Genomic DNA, 23,456 nt, shown 5'->3' with positions numbered 1-23,456 from the left:
CCCTGTCTCAGTAAAGATGTTTTACAGATTTTACTGTCGGCAGAAACTGCAAACTCTGCCACCTTCTTCAGCAGAGTTTATCTCTGACTTATTAAAAAGTCTATGTGTTTGCACATGTGCACGTTGGTGTTCACAGAAGTCAGCCCAGGGAGCTGGAATTACAGGCGGGCTGTGATGTGCTGAGAAGCCAACTTGAGTCCTCTGCAGAGCGAATTCTCTTAATCTCTGAGCTGGCTCTCCAGTCCTCTGCCTAACTTTTAAGGGGCTCTCTCCTGTGGTTTAATTACAGCTTATTTCCTCCAACTAGACAGTTCAGAGTTAGTTTAACTGAGTGACTTTTCCCTATCATACTGCCTTATTGTCATCTCCCAATACCATGGAAACGACCTGAAAAACATAAAACTACGGAAAAAAAATTTAAGTGTATTATCCCTTCTTTGGGGATTCCTTCCACTTTTAAGTTTTTTTCTCACTTAATAAATCTATATACGCTCTGGAAAAAGAGGGAGAGCGAAGGAGAAAAAAATAGAGGGAGAGAAGGGAGAAAAAGGGAGGGAGGGGAGAGAGAAAAACACAGAACGAAGGAAAGAAAGGTGAAAAGAAAAAAGAAAAGTGAAAAATCCACCATTACGTAGATCCAAACAACCTCTTAGCTCTAGAAGCCAAAATAACCTGAGGGCGACTACTTTGCGCATGGGCAAAAGCTTCTTGGAGTCTGCCTTTGGCGCGAAATTCGCGTGTGGTGGGCGGGGCTCTGGGCGGAGCCGCCTCGGATTGGACAGGTTTGGCGCGAAGTAGCCCAGCTCCTGCTCCATGATTGGCTGGGGTGAGAGAACGGGGGGCGGAACGGAGGCGCGCGGGAAGCGGCAGCGCGGCAGGAGCGACGGGAGGAACCCGCGGCTGCTAGCGTCCTCCTCGGCTGCGGCCTCTCCTCAGCGGTGGTATTTCCTCAGTGGTTCGTGCTCTCAGCGCTGCCATGGACCTCGCAGCGGCCGCGGATGCCGGCGCCGGAAGCCAGCACCCGGAGGTGCGGGACGAGGTGGCCGAGAAATGCCAGAAGCTGTTCCTAGACTTCCTGGAAGAGTGAGTGGCCTCCGGGGGCTAGCGGGCCGGGCGGGGCCTAGGGTCGCGCGTGCTCGGGGAGGACGGCGGGGGAGGATGGCGGCCGGGCCGGCCCGGGTCTGACTCCAGAGCCTCGTCGAGCCCTTTCCCCGTCGCAGTGCTCCCTTGCGCCAGACACTGCTTCTTTCTCCATGCTTTCCTGAGGCAGGGTCTCCTCGAACTCGCTATGCAGCCGAAGATTTTGAACTTGTGGTCCTCCTGCCTCCACCTCGCTAGTGCTCGGATGACAGACGTGCATCACCGTGCCCGGTTGATGCGATGGTGGGGATGAAACCCAGCCCCGCTATTTTATTTTGACTTGCACATCACAGCCTAGGGAGGCCAGGGTTTGACGGGGTTGAGCACAGAGCCAGGAACCGGGAGCCCTTGGAACTTGCAGTGCTGTAAGCCTGGGCAACCCTGTGTTGGAGAAAATTCTAGCAGGAACCTATGACTTGATAACTGCTCTGCGGGCTGAGTTCTTTCCTGTGTAATGAAAAGAGTTGTTCTGGACAAATGCCTCCCTGCGTCTCCCCTTCCCTGGCATCCTTTAGGGCCCCGGTCCTCATAGCTCCCACCTCTGGGCTTACATCACCTTACCCTTCTGCATCCAGTATGGAGTGCAAAAGCCCTGACTTGGCTTACAAAGTTATTTTATTTTTTAAGATCTATGTCAGCATGTAATAAAAACTTAACTGTTTTGGCCTTTTGGAAGTGTGCAAAAAGTCGCGTCTTGAAGTGCATTCAACTTGTACAGCCATCCCTAAAATCCCTGTTGGGAAGGCTTTTCAACTCTACCTATGAAAGTTACACCCTTTCCTAGCTTCCGGACAACTGCCACAGTTCTAACACTGAATTCTACAACTGTAAGCAGTGCATGTGTAGCTGATTTTGCTAGACAGACGGCTTACTGTAGTTTTCTTTGTAAGGCAAAGTAAATTTACATGGCTTGTATATACCGACCACATATTGCTTATCCATGCATCTTCCTTTTGGCTATTTGGACAATATTGTTATCTTACAAAATTCCGCTACGCTTAAAAACAAACTGTAGGCCCGGCAGTGGTAGCACACATCTTTAATCCCAGTACTTGGGAGGCAGGGGCAGGCAGATCTCACACAACAAATTTCAGGACAGCTAGAGCTACATGGAGAAGCCCTGGGTTGAAAAACTAAAGAGTGGTGGGGACTGTAATTTAAATTCTCTTTTCCTACTTTTGGTAATGTTCTTTGCAGTCAGTACAACTGCTCACCCTTCACAACCAAGACTCATTTTGATGAAGGTCTGTAATCCAGTGCTTGTCAACTTGTCAAGGGTCATGACCCCTTGGTAAATATCAGATATTTACATCGTGATTCCTAATAGTAGCAAAATTACAGTTATGAAGTAATTTTATGGTTGGGGGGTCACCACAACAGGAGGAACGATTAAAGGGTGGCAGTATTAGGAAGGTGGGAACCACTGCTATAAACTTTCCTTAGCACCCTGGAAGGCCTGCTGCTTTCTAGATGCTTTCCCTCTTCCACTGTGGTAGTCTCAGCCCTCTAGCCATCCTAGCACTTCACAAAGGTCTTCTGGAAGGGTTCACTTCAGCAGATAGTGAAAGTGCCTTTACTTGGTGGTTAAGTGCTAGAGCTAAGCACTTCTAAAGAAATCAACTCCCAAGTCCCACTGGGTGTGGTAAATTGCATGCCTTTAATCCCAGCACTTGGGAGGCAGAAGCAGGGAGATCTCTGAGTTCAGGGCCAACCTACTCTACATAGTAAGTTCCAGGATTGTTACACAGAGAGACCCTGTCTCAAAAAATAAAACAAAACAAAACCATCTTCCTTTCACAGAAGCAGCTTTGCTTTTGTTTGCAGAATAAAGTCTAGATTTTTCTTTTTTTTTTTCTTTTTGTTTTTTTTTTTTTTGTTTGTTTGTTTGTTTGGTTAGTTTTTTTGTTTTGTTTTGTTTTTTGAGACAGAGTTTCTCTGTGTAGCCCCTCCAACTCAGATATCTGCCTGCCTCTGCCTCCTAAGTGCTGGGACTAAAGGTGTGTGTGCCACCACCACCCAGCTATGTCTAAATTTTCTATTGCAGTTTAATTCTCCAAAACCACCATCAGCCATCACAGGTGGTTCAACCCGCTGTTTTATTGCTTCTTTGTTTTCTTAATGTGTTGGAGAATGAACCTAGGGCCTTATACATGCTGGGCAAGCACTCTACCACTGAGCTGTATCTCCAGCATCCCTTTTTTTTTTTTTTTTTTTTTTTTTTTTTTTTGGTTTTTCGAGACAGGGTTTCTCTGTGTAGCCTTGGCCATCCTGGACTCACTTTGTAGACCAGGCTGGCCTCGAACTCACAGTGATCCACCTGCCTCTGCCTCCCGAGTGCTGGGATTAAAGGCGTGCGCCACCACGCCCGGCCTCCCTATTTATTTTTTTGACAGGGTGTTACTGTGTTGCCATGGCTATCTGGAATTCACAGAAATCATTCTGTATGCTGGGATTAAAAGAGTGTACTCCCAGTCTTTTTTTTTTTTTTCTTTTTTTTTAAGATTTATTTTATTTATTATTTATACAGTATTCTGCCCACATGTGTGCTTGTACTCCAGAGGAGGGCACCATATGGTTGCCAGGAATTGAACTCAGGACCCATCTCTCCAGCCCCCCTTTTTTGATTTCTTTATTTTGAGAGAAGGTCCCTCTAAATTGTCCAGACGTCCCTGAACTTCCAACTTTCTACCTTTAGACTCCCCAGGAACTACGAATACAGGCCTGCACCATCAAGCCAGCCACTTGTTTTTCATAAATTTAACTTTTAATGACTTTCAAGGAAGAATTTCAAAGCCACCTTTTGCATATATGAATCTTTATTATAGCTATTCCTGTAGGCATAATTGGCTTATGTTTCTGGTACTTTTTAGCCAGTAGAAACAGTCAGTAGATCTCAAAGAGATCCTGCCTCTGCCTCCCAGTGCTTGGGTTAAAGGCGTACACCACTTTTTTATTCTGCTTCTTAAATTATGACTAATGGAAATTTAACATTTGGATTTTAACTCTCTGATCTTAATTATACATAAAATACTTTTAAAACCTATTTAGAAAATGTTAAATCATCGGGCAGGCAGTACTGGTACACACCCTTAATCCCAGTAGTTAGGAGGCAGAGGCAGGTAAATCTCTTGAGTTTGGAACAGCAAGTTTCAGGATAACCAGGCTACACAAAGAAACCCTAACTGGCCAGGAACGGTTGGGGAGAAAATGTTAAATCAGGGCTAGAGAGATGGCTCAGTGGTTAAGAGTACTAACTGTTTTTCCAGAGGACCTGAGTTCAAATCCCAGCACCCACATGGCAGCTGACAACTGTCTATAACCCCAGAATCTGTCACCCTCACAGAGACATGCAGGCAGGCAAATCACCAATGCACATAAAATACAAATAAATAAAATAAAAGACACTGGCGGCTCTTGTAGAGGACTTGGGTTCTATTCCCAGCACTCACATGGTAACTCCAGTTTCAGGGCCTCCACACCATGTGTGTACCTGGTACAGATGCATACACGAAGGTAAAACACTCATACACGTAAAATCTAAAATTTTAGAAAAGAAAATGATAAATGAGTTAATTGAGGTGAGGGCTAGGTTGGTGGCTCAGTGAGTACTGCTGATCCTGACAGGTTTTTTTGTTGTTGTTTGTTTGTTTGTTTGGTTTTGGTTTTTTGAGACAAGGTTTCTCTGTGCAGCCCTGGCTGTCCTGAACTCACTTTGTAGACCAGGCTGGCTTTGAACTTACAGCAATCCAACTGCCTCTGCCTCTGAGTTCTAGGATTAAAGGTGTGCACCACCAGGCCCAGCTTGAGCCTGAGTTTTGAGTTCAGTCTCTAAGACCCATGTGGTGGAAAGGAGAGAATTAACTTCCACAAGTTTTGTTCTGTTTTGTTTTGTTGTATGCAGAGGCTAGAAAAAGTTGTCAGATCCCCTAAAGCTAGAGTAACGGTACTCATGAACCTCCTGATATGAGTGTTGAGGAACTGAACTCAGATCCTCTGGAAGAGCAGCAAGCACTCATTACAGCTGGGCCATCTCTGGTCTCTACCACAGTATACACACAAACATTAATAAGTGAATGTGTTGGACTGTGGTGGCACACACCTTTAATCCCAGAAGAAGGCGAAGGCACATCTCTGAATTCCAACCTAACCTGGTCTACAGGGCAAGTTCTAGGACAGCCAGGGCCACACAGAGAAACCCTGTCTTGAAAAACCATGAATGAGCTGGGCAAGTGGTGGCACACACCTTTCATCTCAGCCCTTGGGAGGCAGAGACAGGCAGATCTTTTGAGTTTGAGGCCGGCCTGGTCTACATAGTAAAGTCTGGAGAGCCAAGGCCACACAGAGAAGCCCTGTCTCAAAAAAACAAAAAAAAGAAAAACCATGAATGAAACTGAGATTAGAGTCCAATAACTGAATTTTCTAAATACTCTAAGCATTGTGCCATTTATTCTAAAGGTATTCTCTTATTTACTCTTCATTTTGTGAGATTAGGTAATGTCCCAATCTGTTGATGTACATTTAGAAAATAAGTAATTTTACCTTAAATCAGGTAAATACTGGATGTGGATCTCTCTGGTCCTGATACCAATGCCCATTAATCAATATACTAAGTTAGTTAGTGTCCAGATTCCTTTTTTACTGCCTAGTTACTCTGTTTAATATGACTTGTCTGTATCTGCAGGTTCCAGGGTAGTGATGGAGAAATCAAATACTTGCAGTTTGCAGAGGAACTGATTCGTCCTGAGAGAAACACGCTGGTTGTAAGTTTTGCCGATCTGGAACAATTTAACCAGCAACTTTCTACCACCATTCAGGAAGAGTTCTATAGGTAAGAGTGTACTCATCTTTCCTTTGGACAGACATGAAGCCTCAGAAGCCAGGCTCTTGCCCTGGGTGTGTCCCCTATACAGAAGAAGGCCAGCTGTCACAGTTACTTCTTTGCAAGGAGAGGCCCTTTGATACAAGCTGGTCCTATTAATGCTGGTGTGACTTTAACCTGGGCCTTTGTGGAGCTTGTGTTTCCTCATGTCAGACTTTTTTTTTTTAAATAGTTGCTTTCTGTATAGTTTTACCAAGAAGAAAGCTGCTCACTTTGTGTCAAACATTTAGTTCTATTGCTTTCTCATTTTATTTGATCTGTACCTATCCCACCTCAACCCTGGAGTAGATATTTGGATTACCTGTCTAGTAAGTCCTAGTTTTGCACCAAAGATACTCATTATTTTAGATAGGGTCTCACTGAGGGGGGGGGGTGCTGTCCAAATTGACCTTGGCCTCATGGCTGGAGATCTTATCTTGCCTCAGCTACCTGAATATCTGGAATTAGAAGCACACTCCACTCAAGAAAGTTTAGGGGATCTTTGTAGAAATAATGTATTTGTTCTGTTAAAAGTTTTAATTGTTTTTCTGGTCAAGGTCTTATATTTTTATTTAAAAGGTCAGCTGTGTTATGGTGCATGTGTGGAACTTGTAAAAAGTTTACAGAAGTCAGTTTTGTTCTTCCTCCTTGTAGGTACTGGGCACTGAACACAAATTCTCAGCCTTTTTCATCTTACTAACCCATGTGTGTCTATTCTAAAAATATATAGAAAAAAAAAATCAAATTATCTGTATGCTTTTACCTTTACCACCCCTTGGTTGCCACTCTTTGCAGGTCTGTTGAAGCAAGCTTTCAAAAGCCTCTCGAGTCTGCAAGTACAGAGTTTTAAAAGAATAAGAATCTCACTGCATTTTGATATCTTCCTATGTGTATATAGTTTCAGAGATCATATTGCATCTAAAATACCTTGCCCTTTTTATCTGATGTATAATTTTTAATATAAAATTTATTGGAAACATGTTAATGGGCTAGGCGTAGCATTTTGTTTTGAGAAGAGTCTCAGTACATACCCTGGTTAGTCTTAAACTTGTTTTGTAGACTAAGCTGGCCTCAAACTCAGAGATCTCTGTCTCTGCCTCCTAAGTACTGGGATTACAGTTTTTAACTATCTATACAAATATTTATGACAGAACAACTTTGAGCTGGATGGTGATAGCACACCAGCATTCAGGGAGGCAGAGGATGGTGGATCACTGAGTTCCAGGACAGCCAAAGCTATCCAGAGAAACCCTGTCTCAAAACACACACAGACACACACACACAAGAAAAACAGCTTTGTTCATAAATACTGATCTGTATTTCTTCTAAATAAATGTTTACATAAATGTGGATTTTTGTGAATAGTGATACAGAAGTAAAGACACACAGATCAGGAGACATGTTCCTGTTTTCATACTGCATTGGAAGCTGGAGGACTCTGAACTTTACTAGTCATAGCTGACCAAGAACAGTTGAAGGGGAACTGGGGGAGATAGCCCCATGGGTGAAGGTACTTGCTGTATAAGTGTTAGGATCAGAGTTCAGTTCCCAATACCCACATAAACTAGACATGGTGGTTAATACCTATAACTCTAAGGCTGAGCAGTGGAAAGAGAAAGATCCTAGGTCCTAGCTAATCAGGGGGTCCAGGTTATTGAGAGATCATGTCTTTTAAAAAAAAAAAAAAGGTAATGTAGTTCAACACATACTGTTAACCTCTGGTTTCACACACGTGCTCATGGGTGCACATACCCATATACACAGAGGGAAAAAATGGTTAGAGGAAAAAACAGTTTATTATAAAAGCAAGCAGAGGACTTACCAAACAGGGGTCTGCTTTACTAGTTTGTAAGCCATCCAGAGAAAACTAACAATGTTGAACATAATGCTGACAAGTTACAGATTGAATTACCTTGGACTGAAGAATACTCTCTGGTATGACTACTAAATGACTCAAAGCAACAGATATTTAGAATAGCACTTTGTCTTCGGTGTTTCTGTTTGTTTAGGATAGGGCGTGATTGATAACACTGGCTTGCAGTTCAGTTCTAAAGCTTGATTGTGACCAGATGGAATGCTGTGGTCTCAAAGTTGACAAACATGAAAAAGAAGGCTTGGTAAGCCTAAGCCGCCACTTGTCCTGCTTGTTTTTCAGAGTCTACCCTTACCTGTGTCGGGCCTTGAAGACCTTTGTCAAAGACCGAAAGGAGATCCCTTTTGCCAAAGATTTTTATGTTGCATTCCAAGACCTACCGACTAGACACAAGTAAGGAAGAAGGAGCCTTTTTGGGGGTGAAAGGATCCATCATATCAGTACCACTTACTAGGTGGTCAGGAAACTTGTTGCCCAGCCATACCAATAGCTGCCTGTATAGTGCACAAATCACCCTTCCTTTGCTGGGTCTCAGCGGCTCATCTATCGTGTCTTTTGTTTTGAGTTTCTACTTAAGTCATATAAAAAGCAGACTTGTTGCTGTAGAGATTTTTATATGTGATGGTGAGAAGACTGTAGTAAGAGCACTTAGGCACTGACGCTGTGAAAGTGCCTCTTGTTTGTTTATGGCTGTCTTTTAAAGGGGAGGTCTTGCTGCGTAATTCATGCTGGCTTCAAAGTCCTAATCCACACCGAATTTGCAGAGACATTTTTGACGTGTTTAAACCTATTAGCCAGAAAGTTTAGTTTGGGGAAACTTGCTTTTTTATGGAGATGGGATATGAAGTGAAGCAGATACTCAATACCATCTGTTTTTTGTTTTGTTTTTGTTTGGTTTTGGAGACAGGGTTTCTCTGTAATAGTCCTGGCTATCCTGGACTCAACTTTTTTGACACCAGGTGATCCACCTGCCTCTGACTCCCCAGTGCTGGGATTAAAGACATGTGCCACCACGCCCAGTAATTACCGTACTTTTTCATTTGGGGGGTTTTGGTTTGGTTTGGTTTTGAGACAGGGTTCCTCTGTGTATCCCTGGCTGTCCTGGACTCTCTTTGTAGATCAGGCTGGCCTCCAACTCACAGAAATCTGCCTGCCTCTGCCTCCTGAGTGCAGGGATTACAGGTGTGCGTCACCACACCATCGTTTTTATTTTTTTATTTTTTGGTTTTTCGAGACAGGGTTTTCTCTGTGTAGCCTTGGCCATCCTGGACTCACTTTGTAGACCAGGCTGGCCTCGAACTCACAGCGATCTGTCTGCCTCCCGAGTGCTGGGATTAAAGGCGCATTTTTATTTTTATTGTGAATTTGTGTTACCTAATTTAGCGATGGACATATTGACCATTCTTTTAGGAGATTCCATGGGATAATTTGTCTCTGTTCTTTTAAAGCATGCCCATCATTAAGCGCTCCTAATAAAAATAGAAATTATGGACTGGAGAAGTGGCTCAGCAAGTTTGAGTGTGAACTGCTATTTTCAGAGGACCTGAGTCTAGTTTCCAGCACTGGTATCAGGAGACTCAGAACTACCTGTAACACCAGTTCTAGGAGGAGTCAGTGACTCTGGCATTTGAAAGCACTTGCCCTTACACGCACATACCCACACAGAGACATATTCATACATAATTAAAAATTATTTAAGACAAAAAAACTTTTAAAAAATCTCTTAAGTATCCAACACTAAGCAGATGGGAAATGGGCTAAGGTGGTAGCTCAGCTTATGAGGTCCTAGATTCAATCCCCCAGAACTAAAGGGGAAAAAAGATGGAAAGGATGTCTGTTAATATGACACTTGTCTTCAAACAGGATTCGTGAACTCACCTCATCCAGGATTGGACTGCTCACCCGAATCAGTGGGCAGGTGGTACGCACTCACCCAGTTCACCCTGAGCTTGTGAGTGGAACTTTCCTGTGCCTGGACTGCCAGACAGTGATCAAGGATGTAGAGCAGCAGTTCAAATACACACAACCGAATATCTGCCGAAATCCAGTGTGTGCCAACAGGAAGCGGTTCCTGCTAGACACTAATAAATCAAGATTTGTTGATTTTCAAAAGGTATGTTTCTGTTTAGATTGAATTCTTAATATAAATGTATTTACTAGACAGATAGGGTTTTTTTTCCCTCCCTTCTCACAAAGTTTATTTGATGCATCATCAACAAGTTTCATTCCTGAAGATGCTTTACTTCTTAAGAGTTAGAGGGGCTACAACTATTTCACAAGAACTGGAGATGCAGAAATAACCAAAACCTGAATACCCATGGGGTAATCACAGAGACCCCAGTACAACTGTATGTTCTACAAATTCTCATTTCAAGTTGAATGTACAGTAGTGTCCCTTCGAAAGCAACATTTAAAATTACAAAAGCTAGGCTTGGTGGTGCCTTTAATCCCAGCAGTTGGAGGTAGAGGTAGGTGGATCTTTGAGGCTAGTATGGCCTACATAGCAAACTCAAGTTAGATGTTACATAATAAAATAAAAAAAGAATAAGAAGCCAGGCATGGTGGCGCACACTTTTAATCTCAGCAGGCAGAGGCTGGTGGATTGCTGTCAGTTTGAGGCCAGCCTGGTCTATAAAGCAAGTCCAGGACAGCCAAGGCTACACCTTGTCTCGAAAAAAAAAAAAGAAGAAATTTCAACTTTTCTTCTCTGATTTCTTGTCCATTGCAGGTTGTCCTGTAACAGTTAGCAGATTAACAACAATAAAGGAGAATATCCTATGAGATGGATGTGTTCTGTAGGCTGGGAATATACTTCGGTAGATAGAGTGCTGGCTTAGCAGGCATAAAGCCTGAGGATTTATCCCTAGCACACAATGGACGGCCCGTAGTGGTGTACGACGCCTCTAGTCCCACCACTTGGGAGCTGAAGGCAAAAGGGTCAGAAATTCAGTGTCGTCCTTTGATGTGTAATTGGGGGCCATGCTGGGCTACATGAGAACCTGTCCAAAAACAAGCAAACAAAAATCCTCATGTTCCTGAAGGTACCCCACCTGTTGTTTCTTTGCTTTCCTGTAGGAAACATTCATTGACCTTAATTTTTCTTTTCCTTAGAGATCGGTATTAAAGTAGTTAGGTGTGAAGTTTTGGGCTGGCTTGGTTTGGTTTGGTTTTGGAAGGGGCTGGAAGTTGAAAGTGGTTTCTCTGTGTGGCCTGGCTGTCCTAGAACTCTTGTAGACCAAATTGGGTCAAAGGTATGCACCACTGCTGAGGTGTGAAGTTTCTTAATATTTGCAGCTTATAGATACTATGTAATAAAGCAAGCATCACTAGGTGCACAGGGTGGCATAGCAGGTAAAGGTGTCTGGCACGAAGCCTGGGACCCATACTGTGGAAGAGAGAAATGACTCCCACGAATTGTCCATGCATGCGCACACACACAGTGTATAGTTGTAGTCCACTATAGAAGGAAGTCAAGGCAGGAACTGAAGTAGAAGCCATAAAGCACCTTGTGGGTCACACCCCCTATGAGGCGGGGTTAAATGACTTTCACAGGGCTCATCTAAGATCATCAGAAAACATGTTTACATTGTAATTCCTAACAGTAGCAAAATTACAGTTATGAAATAGCAACAAAAGTAATTTTTATGATTTGGGGTTCACGACATGATGAATTGTATTAAAGGGTCACAGCATTAGGAAAGTTGAGAACTGCTGCCATCAAGGAACGTTGCTTACTATTTTCCAAGGTTTGGTCAGCCTGTTTCTACAACCCAAGACCACTGACCTGGGGAGTGGCCTAACCCACTGTGGTCTGGGCCTTCCCATGTCAACCATTAATCAAGAATATGCCCCACAGGCTTGCCTACAGGCCAGCATGATAGAGGCATTTTTCCAGTCGAGGGATCCTCTTCCTAGATAGCTCTAGCTTATGTTAAGATGATAAAAATCTAATCATCACATAGATGGTTATAAGCCTCCATCTGGGTGCTAGGAATGGAATAGAATTTTGGCTCTCAAGAGCACTGTCCTTAACCACTGAATCATCTCTCCAGCCCTAGTAGATTTAATTTCTTAACCAATTGAGTTATTTGACCAAAAGGAGTTTTAGGGTACAAAATTGTTCTGCCTACTGCATGTGTGTGTAAAGCAGACAGTGCTCTTAACCACTGAGCCATCTCTACAGCACCAATAGATATAATTGCTTAGCCAGTTGAACTATCTGACTAAAATTAGTTTGCAGGCACAAATTTTTTTAAATTTATTTTTATATATGTGGGTGTTTTGCTTGCATGTATGTCTATGCACCATATGCATGCAGTGCTTATGGTGGCCAGAAAAGAGCATTGAAGCCTCTGGGACTGCAGTTATTGATGGTTGTGACTCTCCACATGGGTGCTGGGAATTAAACCCAAGTTCTCTGGAAGAGCTGACAGTGCTCCTAACCATGAGACATCTCTCCAGCCCCAGTACAAACTTTTTCTGGTCAATATTGGCGTGTATTAAAAGTCTATAGCACAGGGCCTGTGGAGATAGTTTAGTTGGTAATGAGGACCTGTACTTGATCCCTAGTGCCCACATAAAAAGCCAAATATGGTGGCATGTACTTGGAACTCTGCAGGGGAGGAAGAGATGGCTAGATCCCTAAAAGATCATTGATCAACCAGCCTAGCTAAATTGGTGAGTTCCAGGCCAGTGAGGAAGAAGGTGCCTGAGGAGACACCTGAGATCAGCCTCTGGCCTCCGCCTGCACACACAAGGATAAAAGTGTGCAGAGAGGTTAGCATATGTGGGTATTTGTAGCAGTTGATTTCAGTTGCACATCATGGAAACGCATCTCTTACTTTTGCTGTTGTTCTTGGTCGTAGGTTCGTATTCAAGAGACTCAAGCAGAACTTCCCCGGGGAAGTATCCCCCGAAGTTTAGAGGTCATCCTGAGAGCTGAAGCTGTGGAGTCAGCACAAGCTGGTGACAGATGTGACTTCACAGGGACACTGATTGTTGTGCCTGATGTCTCCAAGCTTAGCACACCAGGTCAGTACCAGTCCTGGCCACCTGCTCCTCAGAATATCTGGGTTCTCATATCTTCCTTGAAACCTTTTTGGCTACCAATCAGGGTGAGCACAGAGGTATGAAGAGAATAAAATACTGATTTTTCTATGAAAGATGCTATTTCAACTTTGTCTTATTCAGTATATTAGTTCCTGTTAGCACTGTTGGTATTTGAACTGTGAAACATTATCTTTTACTCTTACAGGCGCACGTGCAGAGACTAACTCCCGAGTCAGTGGGGTTGACGGATATGAGACAGAAGGCATTCGAGGGCTCCGGGCCCTTGGTGTCAGAGATCTGTCATACAGGCTAGTCTTCCTTGCCTGTTATGTTGCACCAACCAACCCAAGGGTGAGTCTTACTTTTAATTGTTTGTTGACTGTGCTAGGGATTAAGCAGGGGTCTCGTGCTTGCTGGGATGGAATTATGCTACTAAGATAGCAGAGTTTGCTGGGCTGTGGTGGCGCACGCCTTTAATCCCAGCACTCGGGAGGCAGAGGCAGGCAGATAACTGTAAATTCAAGGCCAATCTGGTCTACAGAGTGACTCTAGGACAGCCAAGGCTACACAGACAAACCCTGTCTTGGGGGAAAAAAAAAAAAAAGATGCCAGAGCTTGATAAAGCTCTTTGATAAGATTAATTTTCATCTTCATGTCAGTGGTAAACTTTCCTTTATGATCAAAGTAATATAAGACAATAGTAGCATTTGTTTCCCTCTCTGGACAATGACAAGCTCTTACATAGCCTTATTAACTGAAGCCTTACAAGTTTAGGGACTATAGTCAATGAATCACAGCTTTGACCTCCCACACAATTTTATTATAGTGAAGTTTCTTTTCCTTTACATTATCTTGGCTCTATAATATTTTTCATTTTGTTTTTCTTCCACTTCTCAGTTTGGAGGGAAAGAACTCAGAGATGAGGAACAGACAGCTGAGAGCATTAAGAACCAAATGACGGTGAAGGAATGGGAAAAGGTGTTTGAAATGAGTCAGGACAAAAACTTGTATCACAATCTCTGCACTAGCCTCTTCCCCACTATACATGGTAAGAGTTCTGTTTTCATGGGTGGTGCTGGTTCAGGGATTTTCATGAAGAGACTGCTGTTGGGACTGAAGAAAGGGAGAACCTGGGTTTGATCCACAGTACCCACATGGCGGCTCACAACCATATAAACCCAGTTCTAGAGGATCCAGTGCCTTCGGGCTTCAGAGGGTACTAAGCCTGCATGTGGTATATAGGCATACATGCACACAAAATACCAGCACACTTAATAAAGTTGTTATGTCAGCAGAGGCCGTCCATAGGCACCCAAAAGGACCTGGGGCAGCTCATGCAGGGTCTCAGATGCTTGCTGTGGTGCTGGTGGATTCCTTACCATGTGAGATATCCAGTGGGCAGGTCTCCACCACAAAGCAGCTCATAAGAACAAAGCAAGGAGGAGACACGGGAAAATTCAAGTCATGTTAGGCATAGTAATACACACCTATATTCTCTGCCTTCAAGGAAGAGGCTGACCCAGGCAAATGCATGAGTTTGAGTGTAGCCTGGGCTCTGAAAGAGTTGCTAAATTTATGCCCACTTCGCAGGTAGAAAATTAAATTTCATTTTCTTTTATTAAGACACGATCTTACTATATAGTCTTGGATCTCCTGGCACTATAGACAGGGATTGAAGGTTTGATCTACCATCAAACAGGTCCCATCTCAGCTTTTGTTGTTGGTTTTTGTTTTTCAAGACAGGATTTCTCTGTTATCTTGGCTGTCCTGGACTTGCTTTGTAGGCCCCAAACCTGCCTTGAACTCACAGCAATCCACCTGCCTCTGTCTCCAGAGTGCTGAGGTTAAAGGTGTGTGCCACCACACCCGGCTCCTTGCTGTTTTTAAACTGTCCTTGAATTTAAAGAATTCAACTCTGTCTCCCAAGTGCTGGATTAAAGGCATGTCACTACACCCAGTTAGATTGACTCTCTTAAGTCCTTATGGACTATTTAAAATTCTTCATATGCTCAACACGTTTTATAGGTCACAAGTCAGTTTTGTTATAGAAAGGGTTTGGGGGTACTTTGTTTTGGGGGGATGGGTTGGTTTTTTTTGTTGTTGTTGCTGTTTTTGTTTTTTGGTTTGTGTGTGTGTGTGTGTGTGTGTTGGGGTTTGTTTTGTTTTGTTACTGTTTCTTGAGACAGAGTTTCTCTGTTTAGCTTTGGATATCCGGAAACTTACTCTGTAGACCAGGCTGGCCTTAAACTCAGACTCCCCTGCCTCTACCTCTTGAGCTCTGAGCCACCACCGCCTAGCAGAATGGATTTTCTGTTTTTGTTTTTAAGATTTATTTATTTACTTTTGTGTATATGAGTGCTCTGTCTACATCACATGCCAGAAGAGGGCATCAGATCCCAGTATAGATGATTGTGAGCCACCATTTGGATTTTTGGTTTTGTTTGTTTGTTTGTTTGTTTGTTTTTCAAGAGAGGGTTTCTCTGTGTAATAGCCCTGGTTGTCCTGGACTCACTTTGTAGACCAGGCTGGCCTTGAACTCAGAGATTTGCCTGTTCCTGCTTCCTGAGTGTTGGGGTTACAGGTGTGTGCCACCGCACCTGGCTTGAGCCATCATGTAGTTGCTGGGAATTGAACTCAGGACCTCTGAAAGAACAGACAGTAACCACTGAGCCATCTCTCCAGCCCTAGTTTCCTGTTTTTATATATGTCTGCATACATGTGCCAGAAATCACCCTCAAATGACGTCCTCGGGGCTCCTCAGCACTGAGATTACAAGTGTGAGGCACTGTACCTGGCTTTTCTTTTCTTTTTTATATTGTCTTTTTTTTTTTTTTTTTTTTAATCTTTTTTTTTTTAAGATTTATTTATTATTTATTATGTATACAGTGCTCTGGCTGCATGTACACCTGCAGGCCAGAAGAGGGCATCAGATCACATTCTAGATGGTTGTGAGCCACCATGTGTTGCTGGGAATTGAACTCAGGACCTCTGGAGGAGCAGTCGGTGCCCTTAACCTCTGAGCCATCTCTCCAGCCCCCTCTTTTTTATATTTTTGAGACAGGGTTTCTCTGTGAAGCCTTGGTTGTCCTGGGCTTGCTTGTAGACCAGGCTGGCCTCGAACCCACATCGATCTGCCTACCTCTGCCTCCCAAGTGCTAAGATTAAAGGCATATGCCCATCACATTTGCTGTGTATGGATCTTTTCTGTGTACATCTGTGCACATGGGCATATAGTACTAGTGGAGGACAGAAGTGCTGGGATTAAAGGAGTGCACACCACACCTGGCTGGCTGTACCTGGCTTTTCATACGGTTTTTAGGAATTGAACACAGGTCTTCAGGGTGCCTGACAAACACCTTACCAAATGAGCTATCTCTCAAGCCATTAATTACCTTTTCTTTCTTTCTTATTCTTATTCTTTTTTTTTTTTTTTTTTAATGGTTCATATCCATTTGCCTAGCATTTTGGTGTGGGGGATACTTTTTTGTTTATTTTATGAATATAGTGTTCTGCCTGCATGTACACCTGCATGCCAGAAGAGGGCACCAGATCTCATAGATGGTTATGAGCCATCTTGTGGTTGCTGGGAATTGAACTCAGGACCTATGGAAGAGCAGCCTGTGCCCTTAACCTCCGATCCAGATCTCTAGTTTCATTCAGCATCTTATCCAATCAGTTTACTTAGCATGCATTTATTTAGTGCTGGTCAGCAAAAGGAATGTCAACTCAGATTCCTGAAGGAACTGGAGCTGCCACTAGCAAATGGGCTAGATGGATCACTCAGACAAAGAATGGTTGTCTAGCAGAAATGAGACCCTGGGCTCCATCTCTAACATCCTCTCCCCTCCAACAAAAAAGAAAAAAGAACTTAGGAATGTGGCAGTGTGTGACGGATGACACTGTATCTGTGGGAGAAGTCTTTGAGGGCTAAGGCTGTGGGAAAGCCCTCATTAGGAAGTGGGGTTTGCAGTGGACAAGAAAAGGCACTTTTGAATGTCAGGACAACTTTGTAGAATTGGTTCTTTCCTTCTATACATGGGTTCTCAGGATCAAACTCTGGCTTATGGTTTATGAAGGAAGGACCTTCACTTGCTGAGCCATCTCACCATCCCCCTGCAAAATGAATTTTTCATCTGGAGATTTTCATTTCAGGCAATGATGAAGTAAAACGCGGTGTCTTGCTGATGTTGTTTGGTGGTGTTCCTAAGACGACAGGGGAAGGGACCTCTCTTCGTGGGGATATAAATGTTTGCATTGTCGGTGATCCAAGTACAGCTAAGAGCCAGTTTCTCAAGTAAGTATCTGCCTGAGTCAGTACAGTGGGAAAAGCAACTTGTGTAAGCGCTTGTAGGCCAGCTATGCTACAAAGGATGCAGTCAGTGTCGATTGCTGTTTTGTTTTTGAGACAGGGTCTATATATATGTCACTGTGTCCAACCTAGAACACTTAGTTGTTTTAGTTTTAAGATTAAGCATTTCCTTCAAATATAATACAAGTTGAATTCTGTTTTATCTTTGATATGCTGGGGATTGAGCCCAGGGCCTCTTGCTACCTCTTGAGCTATACTCATCCCTAAGATCTCTAAGTTGAATTTTAGATTTCAAAGTAATAGTTTTATGTTAAAAAAGAATTCTTCCTTTCCATTCACTGTGCTCTCAACCACAGTGGTGCTTGTTATGACAGCATCGCCTTTCAAAGGTGCGGTTTTCCTAGACCTTTTATTACTGCATCGATTCGTGTGTGCATGTGCACACAGCTCAGAAGATAACACGCAGGGGTCAGTCCTCTCCTACTATGTAGTTTTCAGGGATTGGACTCAGGTCATGAGGCTTGTCAGCAAGCATCTTTACCTACCTACAGAGTCATCCCGCTGGCCCTTCCTAGACTTTGTTTGTTTTCCAAGACAGGGTTTCTCTGTGTGTAGCCCTGGCTGTCCTGGACTCCCTTGTAGAGCAGGCTGGCCCCGAACTCACAGAGATCCACCTGCCTCTGCCTCCCGAGTGCTTGGATTACAGGTGTGTACCACTACACCTGGCTTCTTAGACTTTTTATATAGTGTTTTCTAGCATCTTTATTGCAATGTGATTTATACATCATGAAATTCACTCCTAAATTTTGCAGTTTGATGTTTATATTAATGGATTATAAAACCACCATTGAACTAGGTTTAACATGTTATTGCTGCTTAGAGGGAAACCCTATGCTTGTTAGTAATCACTTTCTGCAGTAATGCAATGTAAATTACTACATTGTCCCAATCTGCATATATTTTTTAATTGGCTCATATGTGGTCTTTAGAAATAAACTTGACTTAGCATGAAGATATAGCCATGTTGGAACCTGCATCAGTGTTTTGTTTCCTTTTCTTGCTAAATAATATGCCACCTTCACATGGTGTTAGTCAGCCCTCTGTCATTGTGACTGATACCAACCAACTTAAAAGAGGAAGGATTTACTTTGACACACAGTTTTGTCCCATGATCACTTACTTCCATTGTTTCTGAGGACTTAAGGAGACAAGGTCATAATGGAGAGTGGGGGAATAGAGTTCCTCACCTCAGAGCAGCCGGGAAACAGAGGTGACAATGGACAAGAGCCTTTCCAGGTACCAGTTTATTGTAAATACACAAATACACCTCTTCCCCCATCTATTTTCCACTACCCAGTAGTGCCAGGGTATTAGGAGTACATTCAGGGATTCATCCATTGCTCAGGTCAGTGCACTTATAATTAAGTCACCAGCTGCACTGGAGGGGCACTATCCTTTTGGTTTGGTTTGGTTTGGTTTTTTGAGACAGGGTTTCTCTGTAGCCTTGGCTGTCCTGGACTCTGGTTTTGCAGACCAGGCTGGTGTCAAACTTACAGAGATCTGAATGCTAAGATTAAAGGCATGCACCACCAACACCCAGCCCACTATCCATTTGTTAGTCAATGAATATTTGGGTTATTTCTGCCTTCACTTTTTAGAGCTTGAATTGTCGTTTATAACTTGTGTTCTTTTTGTGTGTGTGTGGTTTTTTGTTTTGTTTTTTGTTTTGTTTTCCTGTCCCTGTTTGTTGTTTGAGGGAGCAGGTGGTAGTGGTGTTGAGATAGGATCTCACTCTGTAATCCAAGCTGGCCTCAAACTCACAGGCTGCCTCTGCCTCCCAAGTGCTAAGATTAAAGGCATATGCCCATCACACTTGGCTATTGTGGTATTTGTTTGGAGGGGGCTGAGTTGTTTGGGGTTTTTGATGTATGTGGATATTTTCTATGTACATCTGTGCACATGGGCATGCAGTACTAGTGGAGGCCAGAAGAGGGCTCTAGGACTCTACTCTCTAGAACTGGAGTAAGCAGACAGTTGTGAGCCACCTGTTCCTTTGCAAGAACAGCCAGTGTTCTTAGCTGCTGGGCCGTCTGTCTGAGCCCTCCTCCTGACCCCCTACCCCCTCTAACTTTTTGTTGTTTGTTTGGTTTGGGGTTTTGGTTTTTGCTTTTTCAAGACAGGGTTTTTCTGTGTACCTCTGGCTATCCTGAACTCTGTAGACCAGGCTGGCCCCAACTTAGAGATCCACTTACCTCTGCCTCCTAGGTGTTGGGGTTAAAGGCATGTGTCATCACCCCCTGGATTAACATAGTTTTTAAAACATTATTTATGGTCATGTGACATAATTTCTGGAATAGTCTATTGGCTACCATGGTTTCAGGTCCTTTCAAGACAAAAATGTGAGCAGTAATCTAGACAGTTCTCACAAGTATAAGCTGAGGACTACTTTTCTTCCCTTAGGAGAAAGTCTAGAGGACTACTTTACATAATTTCCCATTTTCTGTGTGCGCGAGCTCTCCCCCCCCCCCCCCCCCCCTCTCGTTTGGGTAGCTTTGGCTGTCCTGGACTTGCTTTGCATTCACATTGGGTAGCCACTACTACCCTGTCTCCAGAACATTTTGTTTTCCTGAACTGAAGCGCTATACCTGTTAGCCACAGTTCTCCCCCTCGCATATGGCACTAGCCTACTCTGTGTAGTTAGTAAGTGTGACCCTACTGTTTGGTGCTTATTCTAGTTTGCTTCACTTAGTGTAATACATTGAAGATTCATCATGCTGTAGTGATCAGGCTGCATGATACTCTATTTTATGTGTGCTACATTGTTTTATACATAATGCATTGATGGAGGTTCTGGTTGTTTCTACTGTTTCTGTGGTAACAGTAATAATTCTGTGAAAATGCTTAAACTGAGATCAGCGACTCTGCTTTTCTATTTTGTTTTGAGATGGGGTCTTTTTCTTTTTTTTTTTTTTTTTTTTTTTTTTTTCGAGACAGGGTCTCTCTGTGTAGCCTTGGCTGTCCTGGACTCACTTTGTAGACCAGGCTGGCCTCGAACTCACAACGATCCGCCTGCCATTGCCTCCTGAGTGCTGGGATTCAAAGCATGTGCCACCACGCCTGGCTGAGACAGAGTCTTAACTCTGCAGCCCAGAATGGTCTGAAACTCATGATCATCTTCTCTGTCACCTAAGTACTGAGATGAGAAAGGTGTGTCAGCACACCCAGCTCTGTTCCTTTTTTGAGAGGACAGAGTCTCCTTGTGTAGCCTTGGCTGTCCTGGAACTCAATCTTTAGACCTGGCTGGCCTCCTCAAACTCACGGAGATTCACCTCCCCGTGCCTCTCAAGTGCTGGAATTAAAGGCTGCTCCACCACTACTCAGCTTCCTTGGTTTTGTGTGTGTTTATTTTTGGGAGCTGGAAAAATGGGCTAGAGAGTAAAGTTCAATCCCTGGAACTTATGTAAAGATAGCAGAAGGGAACGACAAAATTGTCCTTTGACCTTCATTCACCATCCCCCCCCCCACACACACACACAAAGTAAAAATAAACGTAATTTTTTGTTTTTAAGTTTAAAGTTGATGTTTTTTAATCTGGTATTCGGTTCATTTGACAGGAATGACGTTGAATCTGTGTAAGAAGCCAAAGGAAATAGAGCTCCTATATCAGCTGGTGTTTCTGGAACTGGTGTACTGATGTGTTGATGAGTCTTTGTGTGATGTTCTTGAACAGGCACGTGGATGAGTTCAGCCCCAGAGCTGTGTATACCAGCGGCAAGGCCTCCAGTGCTGCCGGCTTAACAGCAGCTGTGGTGAGGGATGAAGAATCTCACGAATTTGTCATTGAGGCTGGAGCTTTGATGCTGGCTGATAATGTAAGGACATTGTAGGCTGTTGGGTATAAGGAAATCAGAATAAAAACCCCTTTGACCTACATTAAAGATCTATAGTTTTGGCATAGAGAAACCCTGCCTTGAAACAAAGAAACAAGAAAAGTTTTATAGTGTTTATTGGATTTATTAGTATGTTATTCAGTTTTATTAATCTACATTAAATTGAGACTGTCATCATCAGTTGACACTTGCTGAGCATCCCCAGGATGTTTTTGCTGTGACTGGACTATCCCAGTTCGTTACATCTCTAAACAGGCCCATCCTCAGATACATGGTACGTTACATATATAATTGGCAGATCAATTCCTTGTGTGTTTGAGCTTTTACTCGTTGTAGTGCTCCTCCACTCTTTACTTTCCAGGCTAAATGAGTGACTGAACAGAAGTCAGGTTGTATTTGTGGTTGGCCTGGCACTCCCAGGGGTCTACCTGCCTCTGCCTTCCACATTGTTTGATTAAAGATGTGCACTATCACACCCAACATCTCTACGTTGAGGTTTAAATGTTGAGAAAAGTACATTGTCTGCATATTGTCTGTTTTGCTCTCAGTTTAAGTGAGTCAGGTATGAGTTTCCCTTCTAGCTCTGAGTTCTATTGGATAGTCTTGTCTAAACAGGAATTAAGAATGTTTACATCCTATGTATGGAAAGGTCTCTGGTAGGAAACTTTGAGTTTTTTGGTTTCCATGTGCAAGGCAGTTTCTCTGATTTCTTACACATGCTAGGCTAGTAAGTACTCTACCATGGAGCTGTGTCCCCAGTCCTACAAGGAAATTCCTTACTGCTACATCTGTTTGGTTACAGGGTGTTTGTTGCATTGATGAATTTGATAAGATGGACATGCGGGACCAAGTTGCTATTCATGAAGCTATGGAGCAGCAGACCATATCTATCACTAAAGCAGGAGTGAAGGTTTGTATCCCCTTAGTGTGCAGTGTTAAACATACCCACCTGGGAAGCACACTGTTTCCATGTATAATGCTGATCTAAAGTACAGATGTTACCGTTGATTCAGTGCAGATATATTGCTGTGATAGAATGTAATGGTGTGATTGTTAGCATTTATTATTTCTCAAAAACTTAAGGCTTTATAAATATTCACTTATAAAATCATCTTTGCATGGTTTCTGGGGATCACACTCAGGTCAAACAGTGTAAAGAGTGTGTCCTGTTCTCTCAGAGGACCTGAGTTCAGTTCCAAATAAATCTTTTTTTGGTTTTTCAAGACAGAGTTTCTCTGTGTAGCCTTGGCCATCCTGGACTCACTTTGTAGACCAGGCTGGCCTCGAACTCACAGCGATGCGCCTGCCTCTGCCTCCCGAGTGCTGGGATTAAAGGCCAAATAAATCTTTAAACTTTTGAAAAAAGGCCAGGAGATGGTGGCCCACATTGTGTTTGTTTGCTTGCTTGCTTGCTTGCTTGCTCACACGCCTTTAATCCCAGCACAGGCAGGTTGATCTCTGAGTGAGGCCAACCTGGTGTACAGAGTGAGTTCTAGGACAGCCAAGGCTACACAGGGAACCCTGTCTCAGGGGGGAAAAACAAAAGAAAACTTTTGTTTTATTAAAGTAATAGAGAAGTTTAACTATACTTAAGAATAGATATAAGAAATCTTCCCCTACAACTCCTAGCACAATGGCTACTAGGTTGTGCTGAGTAGATACCCTCCCAGGGTACCTCATGCAAGTACATACACTTCCTACCTTCTTTAGCTTTATAACATAATTTTTTTCTCAGTCTTCCTTGAGTTGTGTAACTTGTGCTGGCCTTGGACCTTGTGTAACTAGGTCCATTTTGAGCCCCATGGCAGTGAACTGTATGAACCATACATTGGGTCATTTTCAGTCCTGTGTGTCACCAAGATCTATTTATTGTAGTAAATTGAGTGTGTCCTGTGTCTAGTTAAAAGGTAAATTCCTAGCAGAGTGCTGCTAAGGGCCTAGGTCGTTCATCACCATGTAGAAGAGCCTGTTGTGCTGTCGTCGTCCTTGAGTTTTGATGAGTCAGTGGGTGAAAGCTTTCTCCTTTTGCTTCCAGTTAGTTAATTGCGTGGGATAGAAATTTTCTTGTATCTACATTGACCGCTTTGGGTTTCTTTTAGTCTAATGGTTTTCTCTTTTGGTCAGGCAACTCTGAATGCCAGGACATCCATTTTAGCCGCAGCAAATCCTGTCAGCGGACACTACGACAGGTCAAAATCACTGAAGCAGAACATCAATCTTTCAGCACCCATCATGTCCCGCTTTGATCTCTTTTTCATCCTGGTGGATGAGTGCAATGAGGTAACCACTTAGGCTGCTGTTGTCCATGCTGTTCATTTGTGTTCAGTTTTATGATCT

General features: G+C 43.3%; 1 protein-coding gene across 1 annotated transcript in view; it reads left to right on the top strand.

Moving 5' to 3' along the window:
• The first annotated feature begins 895 nt into the window (after positions 1-895).
• Mcm6 (minichromosome maintenance complex component 6) overlaps positions 896-23,456 on the top strand; it is a 33,387-nt gene continuing 10,826 nt past the window's right edge. Inside the window, exons 1-11 of the mRNA XM_051147317.1 lie at positions 896-1,083; positions 5,822-5,968; positions 8,154-8,264; positions 9,735-9,984; positions 12,737-12,902; positions 13,126-13,271; positions 13,818-13,968; positions 17,073-17,214; positions 20,960-21,101; positions 21,922-22,029; positions 23,244-23,399. Coding sequence (XP_051003274.1) covers positions 977-1,083; positions 5,822-5,968; positions 8,154-8,264; positions 9,735-9,984; positions 12,737-12,902; positions 13,126-13,271; positions 13,818-13,968; positions 17,073-17,214; positions 20,960-21,101; positions 21,922-22,029; positions 23,244-23,399 — 1,626 coding nt within the window. The 5' untranslated portion in view covers positions 896-976. The remainder of the gene's footprint in view (positions 1,084-5,821; positions 5,969-8,153; positions 8,265-9,734; positions 9,985-12,736; positions 12,903-13,125; positions 13,272-13,817; positions 13,969-17,072; positions 17,215-20,959; positions 21,102-21,921; positions 22,030-23,243; positions 23,400-23,456) is intronic.

Source organism: Acomys russatus, chromosome 6, assembly GCF_903995435.1.
Source record: "Acomys russatus chromosome 6, mAcoRus1.1, whole genome shotgun sequence".
Classification (NCBI taxonomy): Eukaryota; Metazoa; Chordata; class Mammalia; order Rodentia; family Muridae; genus Acomys; species Acomys russatus.
The sequence above is the reverse complement of the archived record's forward strand: the minus strand, read 5'-3'. Positions and strand labels throughout refer to the sequence as shown.